The sequence below is a fragment of the Chinchilla lanigera genome, unplaced genomic scaffold (genome assembly GCF_000276665.1).
Source record: "Chinchilla lanigera isolate Chin_1 unplaced genomic scaffold, ChiLan1.0 scaffold00007, whole genome shotgun sequence".
Classification (NCBI taxonomy): Eukaryota; Metazoa; Chordata; class Mammalia; order Rodentia; family Chinchillidae; genus Chinchilla; species Chinchilla lanigera.
The window spans coordinates 11,046,476-11,065,851 of NW_004955408.1; the positions used below are offsets into that span (position 1 = coordinate 11,046,476).

Sequence of the window (19,376 nt, forward strand, 5' to 3'; positions counted from 1 at the left end):
ACAGTAAATGCGCAGGATGGCAAGGAATGCAGTGCTCACGTGTGTAGCACCATCTTCTAGGGCCTTGACAACTTCAGTATGCAATCTTTATAGTTCTTTCCAGACAAGCTCCAAATTTGTGTTTTTACTTTAAAGCTTCACATTTAGGCATGCTGCCACAAATTTCAGAAAATGAAAACAGCCATATGAACACAACAAAATTTTTGACCAAATCACATTAAACTCACTTGGCAAACCCAGAATAAAGTGTGCAGTTGTCTTATTTGCCCACAGACCCTCCTCCTGAGGACCTACTCATTTCTAGAAGCACCCTGCCCTCCTAGACCACTGTAGTGAGAGCAGCTGTGAAACCCAAGCACAAATTACATCAGGGTTTACTGAAACCAAAGTTGAAATGCATACCCAGCCCTATTACCTGTGCATGTAGAAATACTTCTCTCCTCACAGTGCCAGTCTCTTGTAAATCAACACTTTTAAACATCATACCTGGAACTGAAGCTACCTTTACAGCAGACTTCATTTAACTCTCTTGGCAAAAAACTTGCTTAACTAGCAAAAAACAGCGCTGGTATTATTTAGACAGAAAGACCCTTCAGAATAGTCTTCCCTCATTATTTTTGGAATAATATCCTAATTATTTTCAGAAAATTTAGAAATTTAGAGTTGTGGTTGAAACTAATGACAACAATTTAAATACTCCTATACCTGCCCCAGAATTTCATAAGTTAGAACCATTTTTTCCCAGTTTCTTTTTTCCTCATTCATTTGTGTGGTACCTTGTTCTATAACTTGCTTCAGAGAGCCCGGCAGCTGTCTAGAGACATATCACTGTGGCACAGGGATAGAATCACACACAGCATAAACGTATGAACCACGGGGCAAGTGACTGTCTCCCCCAGGTGCCTGTTTGGTTCCTACGAAGTACTGTAACTTGTCTAACAGAAGAGTAGCCATCTGGATCCCTGGGTCACACAGAGCCATGAGAAAACATATGCACCTTCAATGAGAAAAGCGCACTCACTCCTACTTCTTCCAAGGGAAATAAAGCCCTGCACACTCACACGCTTCACACTCACGGAACATGTGAAATGTGCCATTTGGACTTACAGCATAAAAGCAAGAGGTAATCACAAACGCTCCCAAACGAGATCTCACATTAGACATTTTTATTTTTAGGTCCTATTGCTCTTGACAGTTACAGTGGGTTCATTTCCTGCATGAGCCCTGATTACTTTCTTTGATGAATGGGATTATAGAGTCTAAAGAAAAGACAGAACTCTGACATACGCATGTTTGACAGAGAGCTCTGCAGTGCCTGGAAAGACTGGAACAGTCTCAACATAAAAATCAGAACAATATTAAAACAAAATTTGACAACATAATGGCTTTGACCCTGAGAGTTCCTCTATCCACCAGCACTGATCTGCTGGAACGACAGATAAAACTGATACAGAAAATGGTCCCGGGATGGAGAAGACGATGATCGTGGTGTTGCCTGGTCAGTGTCTTCTGCAGTCATGGACAGAGAGTACCGCTGAGTTTTAATCAAGGACGAAAACATTATTCTTGATGATGTAGACTTCGTCTTCTGCTGGGCTTTGCTGTTCCAAAGCTTGATTTCGAGGACGCATCCACAAAACCTTGCTGCAGAAAGAGGTGTTGGAGAAGAGCAGGAGTGAGAGAAAAGCAAACGGCTTCTACAGTGTGAGCAGTGCTTGTATTTAAGATACAGCAAGATTGGCTATTTGTCACTCATGTAACTCAGACACAGGCAGATCTGTGTAGAGACATCCACAAAGGATGACTAGGAATAACAAACAGTGGCCTAGTGGGCCTTGATTTCAAATCCAAGAAATGACCTTGGGTAAAGTCCACCTGAGCCAGTGAAGCAGGACAGTTGGCTTCTCACGGACAATCAAAAAGATTAAGCTGTAATTGAAAGATCTTCACAAGTATAATAAGTTTAAGGGTCTAGAAAGCCAGACGACCGATGCGAAGGATGAGCTGCTATGGAGCAGTGTGAAGCAGTGGGAGCTGTGCGTAACTGGAGGCTCCTGCCCCACCTCAGGGCCTTTGTACTTCCTGCCCCTTCAGCGAGGAATGACTTCCTCCAAAACTGTTCCCTGCGGCTCAGGCAAATGGCCTCTTCCCTGTTCTATGTTTCTCATGGTGTTTGTATGGAGACACCCAAAAGGACCTTATTTATTTGCTTACATGTTTTGTTTTCTAAACCAACTTGCAATATAATAGATACTCAATAGACAATAAAAGCCTTGAACAAAGTGTAAAAGCAAAGCAAAATGATTGATTGAATATACAGTTCTATCAAGGAAAATTTGTAGTATAGTTCTTTTACTCTAAGAGTAGAAAAAACTCTTTCGGTGCCAGTTCTGCCACACCTGGAGGGAAATACAGAAACTCAAAGCACTGCCGGGAGGTTTGAATAACAAGAGACGTGCACATGGAATGAAATATTCAGGATTCAAAGGAAAGAATGGGCCAGGGCTGGTGGCAGAGGCCTGTAATCTCAGTTCTTTGGAGGCTGAGGCAGGAGGATTGCTGCAAGTTCGAGGCCAGCCTGAGCTACAAAGTGAGAGTTCAAGCCCAGACTGGACTCCATAGTGAAATCCTGTCTCAAAAAAAAGGAAAGAAAGGATAGCTCAGGGGGAAAAGGGGAAGGCAACTAAGCATAATTGCTTTTTATTTTTACTACAGGAAAAACATCAAAAAGTGTTGTGATAAGCCATTTCAAACTTACCTTAGTGTCAGTGTCCTCCTTTTGCCGATGAATCTCTCTAGGTAGGGGTGGAGGAGGCCAGAAAAGAGTGGACAGGAAAATTAAACACGTTAGCAAAAAAGTTCATGGTATGTGCTTCCAGCCAAGGGTTCTGTGTGTTAGCATTTGAGCCCTTCCCTGGTAACTCCAGCTAATTCTTCCCTGCAGCCCCATCTGAGCCCACAGAAACCCAAACCAGCTCTGTAGTGCTCAGTACCTCATTTTTATTAATGTTGAGTATGTTCACCCACGTACCCTGACTTGTTATAATGAAATTGTTAAATTGTCCTTTATTTCACACAAAGTGACAGCTTACAGTTTTCTGAATTGGCAGCTGGAGATCAGACGCAAACCCAAGGTACTCCCAGGCTACCTGGGACAGAGTGTTTTATCTTCTGTACAGCAACGTTTTTTGCCTGCCACCACCTACTCAAACTTATTTCTTAGTATTTAATTATTTGTTCAATTACTAATTTAAATTTAAGTTTTCTCTATGTGGGGGCAGGAATTGAAAAATAAAGGGCAAATATAAGCAACAATGGTATTTAGTGAAACCTCCTCTAGAATGTAAGCACCATGAGATGAGGAGATCCTGTAGATGGCAAGAAGATCTTTTCTAAAATAATAACAACTTAGGACCGCGGTGCATTTCCCATATACCAGAAATCATTCTCGGTGCTTTATACGTACTAACACCGCACTTGAGAAATAGAAGTTTCTACCCTGTGCACTTGACTGCCGAGGATTTGGGGACAGGGAAGTTGTGTGGAACCAAAATGACCTAGCACATGGAGCTGCCGTACTTGAACGTAGGCATTTGGCCATAGACCCCTTGCTCTAGTCCCTTAAAAACAATCTTGAAATGACTTACTTTTGACAATGATGACAACCAAACTAATGAGCAAAAGCAAGCTAGAAACAAGGATTCCAACATAGAGTCTTTTAGCGTCGACTCGTTTGTGTTGTGCTGGAAACTCCTGGTGAGGAAACATCAATAAGTTAAAAAAGCATCTTCTTAGAGTTATGAACAGAGAACATTTCCTAGAATAGCTTAACCTTACTGCATTGGCCCTTGGCTACTTTTAGACCAAAGATAAGACCAAATTACCTTAAACCTCAGACCACATGATTGGAGGATATAAACCTATAGAGAAATTCTAAAAATTTGAAATTCAAACTGTTTTTGGGATAATAGAAATAGTTTCTATTTTGCTTAAGACAGTATTTACATAGGTATATACTTTGGCCAAATCAGAATTACACATATAAACTGAGCATATATGTAATGTATATAAATTACATATGTTTTAAAATACCAGTAGTTCATTTCTGTAACTATACAATCTTATAAGAAAGAATTCATTTTCATGAATTATTTGATTTCATTGGCTGTTATCTGAATGTACTTACTGATTGAATTTAGCCTTTGATCTAGTACTTAACTTTCGCAAAATGTAATATAAATTGGGTGTGGCTGGTACGCTAACGTAATCCCAGCATTTTGAGATAGAAAGATTGCAAGTTCAAGCCCACCCTGGACAACTTAGCAGAGCAAGACTCTGACTCAAAATTTTAAAAAACAAATTTTAGAAGGCTAGACATATAGTTCAGTGTGTATAGAAGTGTGTTCAATGCCCAGAATGGCATTCAATCAATCAATCAATGGATAAAAAAATAAGTAAAATGGAGTACAAGACTCTACCTGTATTATAGAGACTGGGAAATAACTGCCCACGGACATGACCCTGATAGAGCATTGGAATGCTGTGTAATGAGGTAGAAACTGCGTGTGTGAATGCAGTGTAGATTATAAGAGACTCCTAGACTCCTGGAATAAAACTGAAACATCCCAGGCATTATGTGAGGCCCCTTTTCATAGCTTAGCTCTAACCCTAAAGAGATCCCGTAGAACAGGTATTCTAACAAAAAGAGAGAGGAACATCAGAGAAAAAGACCAAAAGACCAAGTCTTTTCCTACATAAGAGCTTAATCTCAGCTTAGTCACTGTGTGACCCGGGACAAGTCACTGAGCCCCTCTGCACTTCTGCTTCTGCGGCTGCGCACAGCACGTTCCCTGAGGCTGTGGGGTGAGACGCCTTTAGCTGCTCCTTGGGAATCCTCTGAGGAGCAGACGGGAGGTAACAACACAGGCATCGTCCTCGCTTAGGAGGGGCACAGCCACGGCCTGGGCGGGAAGAGCTGTGCTGCTGCCTTGCTATGGGGGAAGGGGAGCACACGGGTGGAGAGTGGGGTCTCAGGAGACGGGCTTTCATTCTGTTCTTTACATTGTATCACCAAATACCGCATGTTCATTTCAGAGTATGCAGCCAAGAAGGGAAAAAGGAAAACTAAAGGCAACCATTACCCGACACCCACACACAAGCATTATAACCATTTTTGCCACATACACTCTTCTAGAGTTTGTCCTTCTAGGATCTTTAAGGGCACATAGTTAGCCATTAGCAGGCCTAACGGGGCTTCAAAGATAGAGGGGGTTCAAAGTAGCACCCTCAGGATTATATGAAGAAACAAAGATCTCTGTGTATGAGGCAATTGCGATCATTTGTTAGGTCTCAAACAAGCCCTCCAGGAAGCTCAGTGACATTTTAAGGTCACACCCTGTGCACCTTCATTAAGACTGAAAGTATTTCCACAACAAAGGCACACAGTGCACTTAATTTCTATGGGCTGAGGCCCAAAGATATCACAAAAAGGAACATTCTTTAAAGACCTCTGCCTTGGGCTAAATTTACTTTCACAAATTCCGTTGGTAAGTTTCAAAGGATTCAAGCACCTGAAGGAACAATGAGCATCTGAGAAGAACAAGGAAGAGACTTTTACAATTCCCAAGTAACTTCTAGGGGCTGGGGATTTAGCTCAGCGGCACAGCGCCTGCCTGGCAAGCACAAGGTCATGAGTTCAATTCCCAGTACAGGAAAAAAACAAAGTAACTTCTAAGAAAATGTCTCCTAGCATCATAGTCACCATTGCTTCTTGAAGCCCCAACTATCTTGTGTGCCTGTAGAGATCTCCAAACTCTGCACTCTCCCTTAATGTGCCTAGTGAGTGCAGCCCACCTTCTTTCAAAGTGTAAATTTCTCTGCATTTGCTTTACAATAAACCCTAGGGACCCTTCTGCATGGATCTGTCTTGACTCAATTCATTCAACAAAGTTGCAAAGGAGCAGAAGGCAATGGTCAGTTTCACATGGTGTCAAGAACAAGCTTTCTGGTGACAGTTCTACAAGTGCTACGTTATATACACCATTTTCACTCCCTAATCTACAGTGACTCCCTCCTCCCCATGTCACTAAGTGTGGTGCATTAACGACATTCGCACTGGCAATCTTTGCTTGTGCTTAATTGACTAAATAATAATCCTTACTAATGATGATTTACCTGTTATATCTTCAACACACATAGCAGTAATGAGTATTCATTTTCATGTATCTTCATGTATTTGCTCAATTCTCTTTTTTTGCTTGTTTGTTTTTTTGAGACAGGGTCTCACTAGGCACTTCAGGCTGGCCTTGAGCTCACTTTGTAGCCAAGAATGGCTTTGAACTCACAGAGATCCTCCTGCCTCAGCCTCTAGAGTGCTGGGATTACAGGCATGTGCCACCATGCCTGGCTCTTCCATTCTCAAGGTAGGGCAAAAGAAATTAACCCATTGGGTCAAAATATATGCTGTTATATACTCTTTTCAATGTATCTGGGAGACATCTTGAAAGTCAAGGATCAAAAGGCCCAGATTTTGCTATATCTACCTATCTTGAACTTGCTCCTAAATTGTTTTTACTTGCTGCTAAACAAGTGAGGTAAAGAACACTATCACACGGGGCTGGGGATTTAGCTCAGCGGCAAAAGCGCCTGCCTGGCAAGCGCAAGGTCGTGAGTTCAGTTCCCGGTACCGGAGAAAAACCAAAAAAAAGAACACCATCACCATTCAGATTTTTTTAACTACACTTAAATCTGCTCAGTTAGCACCAAGATAAACATCTACAAAGTGGTAGCTCTGACATTAGCCAGTAAGTACACATTTAGTTCATATCAATTAGCTCCACCAGTGCCCATGGTGTAAATGTTATGGAGTGGGGATGCTGGGGATTGAATCGATGGGCTTTGCATTGAGCTACATCTCCAGCCCAGTTTTTTGTTTTTGGGGTTCTTTTGTTTTTTCCTTAGAGACTGGCTGTGCCTAAGTTGCTCAGGGTGAGCTTGAACTCACAATCCTCCTGCCTCCGTCTCTCACAGTGCTAACAGTTCCTAACATCACCTCTGCCTTGGTGTTCTTATTGCCACTACAGCATACAGCACAGGGTCAATTGGCCCTACACTAAACAGTCCCACCCTTGGGGCTGGGGATTTAGCTCAGTGGCAAAGCGCCTGCCCGGCAAGTGCAAGGTCGTGAGTTTGGTTCCCGGTACCGGAGAAAAACCAAAATAAATAAATAAATAAATAAATAAATAAATAAATAAAATAAACAGTCCCACCCTAAGGGAGCTTTCTGAATTTCTTTTTCAAGGGCCAACATTTTATTAGTGTCTTTAACTTATCTTACTTGCACATACTAGAACAAAGGTAGTTTCCCCTGAACACCCCCCACAAAAAAAATCTTACTGAAAAATTTTTCTACTTCTCTGTAATGATAACTGCTTATGAGAATCATAAGACTGGGGTTCCTCAGCTTTTTCTCAAGCTCTCTATGGAAGTTTAAGAATATCCCATAAAATCATAGTTTATGAAGAACTTACTATGTTAAAACTAATCATGTTGGGAGTTTTACATACACTGGCCTCAGAATTTTGACACAGAATGGTCATTGTGTGAGAAAAACATATTGAGACCCACCTGTATGTAAGACCTTTTTCCCTGACTTTTTTTTTGGGGGGGTACAGAAATTGAACTAAGACCTTGCGCTTGCCAGGCAGGTGCTTGTGCCACAGAGCTATGTCCTTGGCCCTTTCTCTTATGCTCTATTTTTGTCTGGAATAGCCAGCCACTCCATCCCACTGATTCAAAGCATGTTGATCTCTAATAATAATCACAGGCCTCCTTGGTAGGTTATGTTAACTTGTTCTCTGGATTAACTCCTCCTTTCTTCCCGATTCTGTCCATGCAAAGGTCTGTGTATGTGGTGTGTGTGTGTGTGTGTGTGTGTGTGTGTGTTATTTAATAAAATATCACTTATTAAGCACCTCTAACTGGCCCACCTAAACAAACTTTTCAAATTAAACTTTCTATTTAACAGTCAAAGATTTTTTTCTTTTTTGAAGGGCAAAAAAATCAATGTGTGGGCTAGTCCTACAGAAATAGTTTTTATATTCAACTTGTTTCCAGGAAGATATACAAGTAAATCTGGCTAATAAAATCCAGAGGAATACACTTACAGGTTGATCGTTTTGCCGAGGGCCACCTGAAGACTGTGTCACAGTGCCATTCCCATCTGCTCAAAAGAAGGAAAATTAATTAGAATTACAAAAATAATTGGAGTTTCACTGCAGACCCTAAATATATTCACGCTGCCTTCTGCTGATGAACGAAAGATGGAATAATAATATGATAGAGTGCTGCAGGCATTGCGACAATCACACCAAGTTATTAACATGTTAGTAATTCATCTTATGATCTTGTGTTTCTTAATGCTTTTGTCATAGCCTCTTTGAAACTGGACTCCTTTTCTTCTTTATGGTCAAAATGCATGCATGCAAAGTTTTGCCTGCAGTTTTAGCAAATCAGAGGAGGGTGTTCAAAGAATGAGGTTAAGACACCACTTAAATGTCATGGAATATTTTCATGCTGGCTAAGAAGCTGTCAGTGAGTGCCCAGAGGCCGTGCACACCTCCAAGGAGCAGATCCACACTATTTAGAGCTGACTTTCCCTGGCTTTACATTCAGATTGAGTGAAATGAATCATATACAAAACAGATGGCATGTAAATCTCAGGATACATGCTAAGATATCCATATTTAGATCCAGAAAAGATTTAGAAAATATGCTATATCAACCACATGATCAATGTATGTTATGGCACATAAGCGTCAGGATTTCATGTGGTATAAGGGACACTGATCTTCAGGTTTCAAACATTCACATTTTTAAAATGTTTTGAAATATCTATTTTGTAACAGAGACTATATAAATTTGTCCTTTTTAGGCATGTATGGGTCAAATACTAAGCACTGTACATCCTAACCACCAGGTATGTAGTCCCATGGGGGAAGAAACAGATATGGAATGTGAAACACGATTCCACTTGTATTATCTAAGGACAGCAGCCCCTGCTGGCAGCTATCATGCATGTTTTCTCATCAAATAGAAACAGGTTGGGTCTGGAAAGTTCCTTTCCTAGTGCAAAAGCTAACAGAGTCCCAACAGAAACAAAATCAGACAGCTCATACTCTACTCAAACACTTACATTTCAACTGGATTAATTCTGAGAGTACAACACATTGAGCTAAGGTCTGCATACAAAGTCTAGGCTCTGCTTGTGACCAGTGGTGATGATGGTACGACCTTCAGAAATCAGACTGGGTTGGGGGTTGCAGTAAAAACCACTTGGACTTGAGTCAGATAAAATTTAATTTCAATTCCTCAGCAATGTAGCATAAACATATAGATATCCATGTGTGTATATTTTTGTATTTCTGAGCCAGGCATGGTGGCACACACATGTAATCCCAGCACTTGGAAGGCTGAGGCAGGAGGATCATTGTGAATTCGAGACAAGCCTGGGCTACAAAGTGAATTCAAGGCCAGCCTGAACTGCATATGAGACTGTGTCTCAAAATGGCAAATTCTGTTTTGTTTCTGTGCCCAGAGGCAGTTAACAGGAAGGTTCCCACTTTTAAAACCAAATATCACCATTATCTACTCTCTACTGACTTCCTCCCTCTGTGACTTTCACTGCAGCTCCATTGTAAATTCACCAATTTCCAGGAAGGTGTGGCAAAGGGTAGGCCTGGGGAAAGGGACCCACAGGCTGGGGACTTCTCAGAACAATGAATCACTGGTATACAACCCTCCCCCCACTCTGCAGGACGGGATCCTGTCTGGATGTGGCACAGGCTCAAGGACACTTAAGCCAGCTCTGAGTCACAAAGTTCAGCATATGGTGCTCTCAAAACTTAACAGTAGGGGGTCAAAAGGGAGTTAGTGGGAAAGATGACAGGCTTCAGGGAAAGATGACCATTTTCCAGCTAGGAAAGACAGGTCCATTCTACAGCTCCAAATGGTGGAACCTGCCCAGAGCTGGGGCAGAGGGCCGTTGTGTGTACAGAAGCAGCATCTCAGCACAGCCTGCTTGGTGTGGTGCTGTCTGTCTTAGTCTGCTCAGGCTGCTGTAACAAGATGCCTTGGCTGGGGTCACTGATAAACAGAAGAAATGCACTGATCTCCGTTCTAAAGGCTGGGAAGGCCAAGGTCCAGACACAGGCTGAGTGGGTGCCTAGGGAGGGTTTCCTTCATCATAGATGACACCTTCAGTGCATCCCCTTTAAGGAGGAAAGGATAAACAGGCTCTCTCTGGTCTCCGCTATAGAGGAACTAATCCCCCAGATGTCCCACTTACCTCTTAATACTCTTGCACTGGGGATTAGATATCAGCATACGAAACTGAGGCATGACATGAATACTAAGTCTACAGCAACAACTCAGAACACCCATGTAGATGCAAGTGTGAGAGCAGGGCAGCCTCCGGGCCACATTGAGGATCTGGGACTTAGAGGTATGAATGACCCACGTGGTTAAGCTCAGGAACAAGCTTGGAGCCAAGACTGGCTGATGTGATTTTTAAAAAGTAGAGTAATACATACATAGCAGATGCTCCTAAGGCACACAAGCTTGCGGTACTACCCCTATGGATTCTGGGTTTTTGGCTAATGGAGCAGATGATTACTGCCGGAGCCCCTCATCTCACTGAATCTTCATAATCAGTCTATGAGATCAGGGTATTACATTTATTTTACAAATGATGAAATAGAGTCAGAGAAGGTAGACATTGGCACAAGTCACATCACTGACTTGCGTGGCCAGAATCAGAACTCAAACCAGATTCATTTTATTCCAGAGCTTGTGTTCTCAGTTAAGTCAGTGGCTACCAAGTTCTACATGCTCCCATGGTTCAGGACATAGAATGCAGTTACCTTCTTGGCTTGATTCCGGGGAGGTGAACAGCTGAGTCTCTGTTTCCTGAAGTGTTGTAGGCTGGGTTTCCACTGCTTGAGTTGGAACAGGTGGAGAAGGTTCTAGAATGGGAAATAATAGAAGTATGTTCCATTTATAGAGAGAAATATTCAATCCCTACAAAAACAAAAGAGAGGCCAGGCACAGTGGTACAAGTTTATAATCCCAGCACTCGGGCAGCTAAGGGAGGTGGATCACAGCAGGTCGAGGTCAACCTGGACTACACAGCAAGATCCTGTCTTTAAAAACCAATAATACCCAGGTGTGGCAGTGCACACGTATAATCCCAGCACTCGGGAGGCTGAGGCAGGAGGATCATTGTGAATTCAACACCAGCCTGGGCTACAAAGTGCGCTTAAGGCCAGCCTGAACTACATGGTGAGACTTTGTCCCAAAAAGCCCAGAAATTAAATAAATAAATAAATAAATAAATGCTAAACTATAAATTACCATCAATTTCCCCTAGTACCTTTACCCAGCCTTCTTATGGGGTATGGTATCCACCTACTCACTTCTAGCCCTTATAATTCTTCTTAGAAATTTGTTGAAATTTGGCTTCCAAGTTAAAATGACCTCTGGACACTGAATGGCTACCTAGTTATTTCATTGCCATATAGGAAATTTGATCTATATATTATTGTAAAGAGTTTTGTCAGTATATAAAATTACTCCCTATTTTCTATACTCCTAGACCCCTATACTCCCTCTAAATGTACAAAGCCTATAAAACTGCATCTCCCATGGAACTTTAATACAAATGATATTTTAGTTTCAGTGAATAGGGTTGGGGAGTTTCCACTAACATGTCCTAGCCCACTCATAATAGTCTCAATCTGGATTTCCTAGGTATATTCAAGTCTAGGTTGTCTACCTCTCTCTTCAGGGAGACAGAATAGTGACCAACTCAGGACACATATACTATTTTCTGCCTTGGCTGGGCATGGTGCTGCATGCCTGTAATCCCAAAACTCAGGAGGCTGAGGCAGGAGGATTGCTACGAGCTCCAGGCCAGCCTGGCCTACAAAGTGAGTTCAACACTAGCCTGAACTGTAGAGTAAGACCCTATCTCAAAAACACACACACTACTTTCTGCCTCGATGTCTCTCCAAGGTGACAATATTGCTCAACATCTTGGACTAGGTACTGATTTGCAGGCCTCAAAGCTATGTTCCTGGTAGAAGCTGGTCCCACCTCCTTCCGCATCTGCATGCTTGGCATTCTTTTTTTAAGAGTAATTTCCTGAATCATCATGTATTTCTCATTGAAAAGACTCCACTGGGAATTCTCTAACATGGAGCTGTGTCACTTTTCTTTCCTTAAACTTTAACTTTTTTCCGAATACATAGCCTGCCTTCCTTGCAGAGTTCACCACTTGTCTTTTTGAGGCATTCACATGACTTCCGTCTCCCAGAACCCACAGAATAGCGGGTCAAGTTCACGGCAGTGTCTGGATAAGAACCCCTCAATCCGGCCTTTCCTAAATGCTCCTCGCCAGTCTTTGTTCCCTCTTCCTGCTACAGCTGAGATCACTCTACATTTCAGCATCACCCTTTCTCATGTTCTGAACTGTTTCCTGTTCTCTCTAACACTCAGAACGGTAAGAGGGTGTGGCTGCCTTTAGGAACTAAAAAAAGGCAATGCAACAGAGTCAGAGGGTCAGGCTTTGCCCAATTTAGCCCTGCACAAAATTCCTCCAAGCATAAATCAACATCTTCCTCTACAGCGTCTTTCTCTCTTTGACAACTGTACATGCAGAGATTCCAGGATTATTTTTGTGTATATCCTGCTGAAGAGAGCACTCTGTCACTGCTTTAGGCAGCTCCCATGAGCCTAGGCAGAGGCGATTAAAAAGATAAGTGTCCCTGCATTAGTTTGGCTGGAGTGTTGACTGCCTCTCTGTACTGTAAAGTTCAATTCTAAACTCAAACTCATTAGGAAACTATCAGGATAAGAATAAGGCAGGTATGATGGTACAGAACTGTCATCTCATCATTTGGGAGGCTGAGACAGGAGGACTGCCACGAATGTGAGACCAGTCTAGGCTACACAGTGAGTGCAAGCCAGCCTGAGCTGTACAGTGGGAGCCTGTCTCAAAGAACACCAAAAAAAAATGAAAGAAAGAAAGGAAAACCTCAACTCAAAATACCGTTCAGGTCATATGGACACATAAACCAACACCTCTGTCTACATGTCTGCTTTCAGTACAGTCAATAACTTATCCATGTTCTCCAAACCAAGTCCGTGAATCTGTCTAATTTAGCAGACACAAGCAAGTTTTAGAAAGCTAAGTCAATACTGAGAAAGTCTCACAGATTCTCCAGTGTGTTCAGTTGCCTGGAACAACTGAAAGCTGAAACAGCTGAAAGCTGTTATTCTCACAAATTTTTATGGCTCTAAAATCCCAGTCATAACCTACAGCCCCATCTTCCAAACTCAGCTCATAGCCCAGCCCTCCAGATCCCTCTTATGCACATGGCTCAGTGGGAGTCATGGGAAATCCATATGCTCCGTCCTACTTTTCAAGCTAAGAGCCTGTGAAATTTCTGTTGCTGCTCAGAATCCAGAGCCACTTCAAGGGGTCAAAGGCTTTCAGGGAGCCTTTGAGAATCTCCATTACAAGTGATCTTTTTAATCCTGGAAATAGGAGATTTGAACCTATTCTTGTCGTCTGGATGACAAGCTAGCTTTTCACTTGTGTGTCATTTTCTATTTGGTTTATATCTAAACTCTTTTCTCTGTGGAATTTGAGGTGTGAAACATGTGACATGAATACACAACACAAATATGTACTTTCTAAACCTCTGAAGTCCATAAATTCCATATTTACTTTTTTCATGAGTATAAATACTGTCTTTTGCAATTTCTATGCCACATAAATAGATAAGTGGTCACTGAAGCACAATTCTATAAGGCAGTGACTGCTCCAAAAATACTGGGTAGTTTTATAAATTATTTGTCAATGACAATGTAAAAATCGAACAAATTCATTCACACCCAAAGCACAGTGGTTGTGACAGGAAGCATGATTCTTAGCTAGAAACAAAGGACCCACATTCAAATGAACAGAAATTGAATGCTAACTCAACTACTCTCTATCTTTATGATTTTGAACAATGAGGTTTTAGACTCTGTCTTATTTCTCATCACTATAAACTCCATTTGGTGCACACCTGTAATCCCAGCACTCAGGAGGCTGAGGCAGGAGAATCGTTGTGAGTTCGAGACCAGCCTAGGCTACAAAGTAAGCTCAAGGCCAGCCTGAACTGCACAATGAGACCTTGTCTCAAAAAGATATAAATAAATAAATAAATAAATAAATAAATAAACAAACTCCATGTGAATCACCCCTGTAATGGCAAAATTAGCCTGAGATTTAAATAAAAGCATGCAGCCTGGAGCCTGGTGCACAGAGTAATTTTAATTTCATTGAAATATGATCCTCATTTGCAAGGCCCAACTTCAGCATTGCCTGCACGACCCCAAAGCTCATTAGCCTGGCTCCTGTTCCCTGGCATTTCCTATTTTCTCATCACAGAGCCAGGCCCAGGTGGGTGAGACCCACACGGGTATCCTAGATCCACGGGCCAACCCTTCCTAGCTGATAAGGGATCCCTTTGAGAATCTGATCAAAGGCACCGGGTGCCCTCACTCATCAAATGCTTCCACCTGTGAAAGGTGCACATCCTTTGAGAAGAGGGGAGGACACAGACCTTGAGAAGCCCATGTGCTGAGCCCAAGTCAGAACGCTCACGCTCCATGGTACTTCTTAACACGATGCCCTGTATGCTCTACACCTCCCTGGGAAGGCCCCTGGGGTCCAACTCACACCTTACCTGTTTCATTGCTCTGTGTGTGCGCTGGTGCTGGAGGAGCAGAAGCGGAGGAGCGGGCTGATGTGGGAACACTTGTGGGCTCGGCTGGAGCTGGAAATCGAGACAGAAGCAGAGATTAGAGGAGCAACAAGAAACATGAGCCTCCAACTGGAACTGTAGCCGAGCACATTGATGATGGACTGTCTCTAGCTGGGGCTGTTTGTCCTGGACTTGGTCCTCACCAGTGTCCAGCTGGACACGCAGACAGGGCAGGGCTGTGCGGACATGCCAGGAGTAAAGTGCAGCAGCTCCACTGGCAATGAAGTACTCAGGGGATAGAAACCCTCAGTTCATTCTTGCATTGAAGTTCCCTTTAGACCCGTCAGAGGGAGGTTGTTTGGAGTCACACAGTGCCTGGCATGTTCTATAGCGCCCCACCTGGGCTCCAGTTCACACTTTACCTGTTTTGGGGCTCCATGTGTCCACTGATATTGGAGGAGCCGTAGAGACTTGAGGTGTTGTTAGAAGTCTTGTGGTCATGGCTGGAATCAGACATCAACATGAAAGGAGAGAATAATCAAGCCACAAAAAACAAAAGCCTCCTGCTCCAAGCAGGATCCACAACCTCCCATCTGGACAGCAATTCACACTTTACCTGTTTCGCTGGTCTGCGTCTGTGCTGGTGTTGGAGGAGCCGTGGAGACACGAGGTGTTGTTGGAACTTCTGTGGTCGTGGCTGGAGCTGGACATCAGCATGAAAGCAAGAGTTAATGGAACAAGAAGAGACAAGAGCCTCCTGTCTGGAGCTGGACAGCAACATGAAAGTAAGAAGTGATGCAGCAAGAAGAGACAAGAGCCTCCTGCCTGAACTGCAGCTGAGCACAGCGATGGCAGACTGTCTCTAGGCAGAGCTATCTCTCCTAGACCTGCCCTTTGCTAATGGCCAACCAAAATGTCCGAGAGGGGAGTGCTTTGGAGACATGCTGGGAGTGGAGGGGAGCAGCTCCACTGACAGTGAGATATTCAGGAGATAAAAAGCCACATCTCATACTTGCACTGATGTCTCCTTTAGAAGACCCATCAGAGGGTGAGTGTTGGAAGTCACACAGTGCCCTGTATGATGTACGGCCTCCCACCTGGGCAGCAACTCACTTTACCTGTTTCGGTGGTCTGCGTCTGTGCTGGTGTTGGGGGAGCCGTGGAGACACGAGGTGTTGTTGGGACTTCTGTGGTCGTGGCTGGAGCTGGACATCAGCATGAAAGCAAGAGTTAATGGAACAAGAAGAGACAAGAGCCTCCTGTCTGAACTGCAGCTAAGCACAGTGATGACACCGTCTCTATGCAGGGATATCTCTCCTGAATTTGGCCTTTGACAATGGCCAGTAGCAGCCCTGAAAGCAGAGGGCTTTGGAGACATGCTGAGGGTGGAGAGGAGCAGCTGCACTGAAAACTACATATCTGGGAGATGATATCACATATCTCATTTGCACTGAAGTCCCTTTCTGAAAACCCCTCAGAGGGAAGGTGTTAAGAGTCTGGGACTGTGCTTTGTCCTCTCAGTGGCAAGTGACTGACTTGAACAGTGTTTCCGAGACCAGCACATTTACCAAACAGTGTCCACTTCTGTCAGACCTATGGAAAACACCCAAGAGACCAGTATCTGAGCTAAAGGCTCACTCCTGCCCATCAGCCTATGCTAGATCATGTGCAGGGCCAGCAGCAAAGATCTGCACATTGTTTCGAGGGCAGGCAAGACCCTGGAAGGTTTCTTCCCACCTGACATTTACACCCTTCTTTGGAGTATCCCTTCTCCAAAATGCTTGCGATATTTGCATACGCATAATGAGATACCTAGGAAGTGGGACTCAAGCCTAAATATGAAATTTACTCATGTTTCACATGTTCTTTATACACATAAAGGTAAGTTTATATAATACTATACTTTTCATAATTTTCTACACGAAACAGTTTTCATAGTGTGAAATTATCCATTTGTGCTGTCATACCACTGCTCAAAAGATTCAGATTTTGGAGTGTGGTGGATTTTGGATTTTTGCATTAGAGACGCACAATCTATGCTTTATGAATTGACAGCAGCAGAAATATGTAAGAAGCCACACAGCTCACTGAAGCTCCAGGAGCTGTGCAGAGAGCTGAGACAAGAATTAAACCGCAACAGAGGACCCAGCACAAAAGCAGAGTCATGAAAGGAATGGATGAAGCATGTGCAAAGAGTCCCTAAAGAAGCCACACCTGCACTGCGGAGCCCGCAGACTGACCTTGGCTGAGTAGAACACTGGAGATGTGCAAAGATGGAGTGCCACAGATCAAGGTATCTTGATTTATCTTTGCTTCACACACACAGGTTTTGTTTGGTAGTAGGAGGGGTACAACCCAGGGCCTCCTGCATGCTAGGCAAGCACTCTACTACGGAGCTATATCAGAAGCCCCAGTTTTGTGACAAGGTCATGCTAAATTACCCAGGCTGGATTCAAACTTGGGAACCTCCTCTCAGCCTCCCAAGTAGCTGGGATTGTAGGTGTGTACTGCCACACCTGGCATTAGTCCTTTTTTAGAAATGTAATCTAGAGGGGGAAAAAAAGCAAACATGCCAAAAATTTGGTTAGAAGAACTCAATGGAAAGAAAAACAAACGAGGTGTGGTGGCGCACACTTATAATCCCAGCACTAGGGATCTAAGGAAGGAGGATCACTGAGATTTCAAGGCCAGCCTGGGCTACAGTAGTGAGACCCTTCCTCAAACAAAAAAAAAAAAGGAACTTGTACTTTTAGTTTTTTGAGGAATCTCCATGCTGATTTCCACATTGGTTGCACCAGACTACACTTCCACCAGCAGTGTAGAAGGTTTCCTTTACCCTACAGCCCAGCTAACCTTTGTAATTGGTTAATTTCTTATTCTTTTTGGGGGGGGTGCTGGGAATCGAACTCAGGACCTTGCGCTTGCCAGGCAGACGCTTGTGCCACTGAGCTATATCCCCAGCCCTATAATTGGTTAATTTCTTGATGATAGGCATTCTTTTTGCAGTGAGATAGAATTTCAGTGTTGTTTTAATTTGCATCTCTTGAATAACTAATGATTTGGAACTTTTTTTCCTATATGTATTTGCCATTTCTACTTCTTCATCTGAGAATCCTCTATTAATTTTAGATGCCCTTTTTTGGATTAGGTCTTTAAATTTAGGGACTCTTACTTTTTTTTTGAGTTCTTTATATATTCCAGATATTTGTCCTTTGTCTCAGGAAGAGCTGAAAAAATTTTACCGCTCTGTGGATTGTCTATTCACTCTCTTGGTGGTCTCTTTTGCTGCGCAAAAGCATTTAAATTAGATGAGATTCCAGTTGTTGCTTCTTTGTGATAGTTCCTCTGCAGCTACAGAAATCAGTGTGACAGTTCCTCAAAAAACTAAAACTAGAGGTTTCATTTAACTCAGATATTCTGCTTCTTGGTATCTTCCCCAAAGAATTAACAGCATTATACTACAGCTATATATCACACCCACGTTTATAGCAGTGCAGTTTGTAACAGGTCTTAGAAACAGCCCAAATGTCCATTAGGCAATGACTGGATAAAGAAGATGAGGTTCTTTTACATAATAGAACACTACTACTCTTATGTACTCTGTACATAAGAAGGACAAACTTGACAGATTTCTATGCAAAAGGGTGCACTTTGAGACTATACTCTTAAGTGAACTAAATTGGACACACGTGTTCAAATTTCACACATTTTCTATGGTATGAGAAACTCAAAGTATAAATAAGGACTAAAATATATGATAGATATTGGGAAATAGGAAGCAGATATTCCAGTGGAAAGGAGAACTAGGAAGGGTGGAGGGGAAAGGAAGGAATGAAGAGGAAAGCAAAGAGAAAAGAAGGACAAAGTGGAAACAAAGCTTTTATAAATAAGGAGAGAAAGAGAGGTTGAAGGGACAGGAATGAAAGAAAAAGAAGAATCAAGATAGACCATGTACAGGTACAAATTCCCTATGATGAATGTTAGCACTATGTGTATCTAAAACATATCAATAAAAGTAAAACTATACAACTACATAAATGCATACATTAACAAACAAAAAGAAACAAAAATACAAAAGAGGAAAAAGCCTCAACAGCTTACAGAATTTTCTTTTTTTTTTTTTTTTGGTTTTAGTTTTTTTTGCTTTTTTGGTTTTTGTTTTGTTTTTTTTTTTTCCAGTACCGGGAATTGAACTCATGACCTTGTGCTTGCCAGGCAGGCACTGTGCCACTGAGCTAAATCCACAGCCCTTTTTTTCTTTCTAAAAAAATTTTATTGGTACATTTTTGCAGTATTTAATGCCTACATTAATTTTGGGACATTGGTACATGTATAACAGATCTCAATTCTTTTTTTCCCTTTTCCCTCTACTCTTGATTTAAATTTCATTTCTTTTAGCTAGCATAAGATTCATTTTTGAATAAATCTTTATCATGTTAATCATCATAAACAGACTAACAGCCAGACTACAGGCCAAAAACATAAAATGCGTAAGACGATTATACTAAATCAAAGTGCACTTTTAGATGTATTGGCCATGCTGGATTATAATAACTCTTTTCCTCT

At 42.4% G+C, this 19,376-nt stretch overlaps 1 protein-coding gene across 1 annotated transcript in view; it reads right to left on the reverse strand.

The window, feature by feature from the left end:
• Positions 1 to 1,203: 1,203 nt before the first annotated feature.
• The window catches only part of Havcr1 (hepatitis A virus cellular receptor 1), a 22,814-nt gene continuing 4,641 nt past the window's right edge, over positions 1,204 to 19,376 (reverse strand). The window contains exons 3-11 of the mRNA XM_005376581.2: positions 15,929 to 16,015; positions 15,427 to 15,513; positions 15,233 to 15,313; positions 14,793 to 14,882; positions 10,920 to 11,021; positions 8,166 to 8,221; positions 3,648 to 3,753; positions 2,759 to 2,795; positions 1,204 to 1,644 (exon numbers count right to left, since the gene is read on the reverse strand). Of these exons, the coding sequence (XP_005376638.2) occupies positions 1,542 to 1,644; positions 2,759 to 2,795; positions 3,648 to 3,753; positions 8,166 to 8,221; positions 10,920 to 11,021; positions 14,793 to 14,882; positions 15,233 to 15,313; positions 15,427 to 15,513; positions 15,929 to 16,015 (749 nt within the window). The 3' untranslated portion in view covers positions 1,204 to 1,541. The remainder of the gene's footprint in view (positions 1,645 to 2,758; positions 2,796 to 3,647; positions 3,754 to 8,165; positions 8,222 to 10,919; positions 11,022 to 14,792; positions 14,883 to 15,232; positions 15,314 to 15,426; positions 15,514 to 15,928; positions 16,016 to 19,376) is intronic.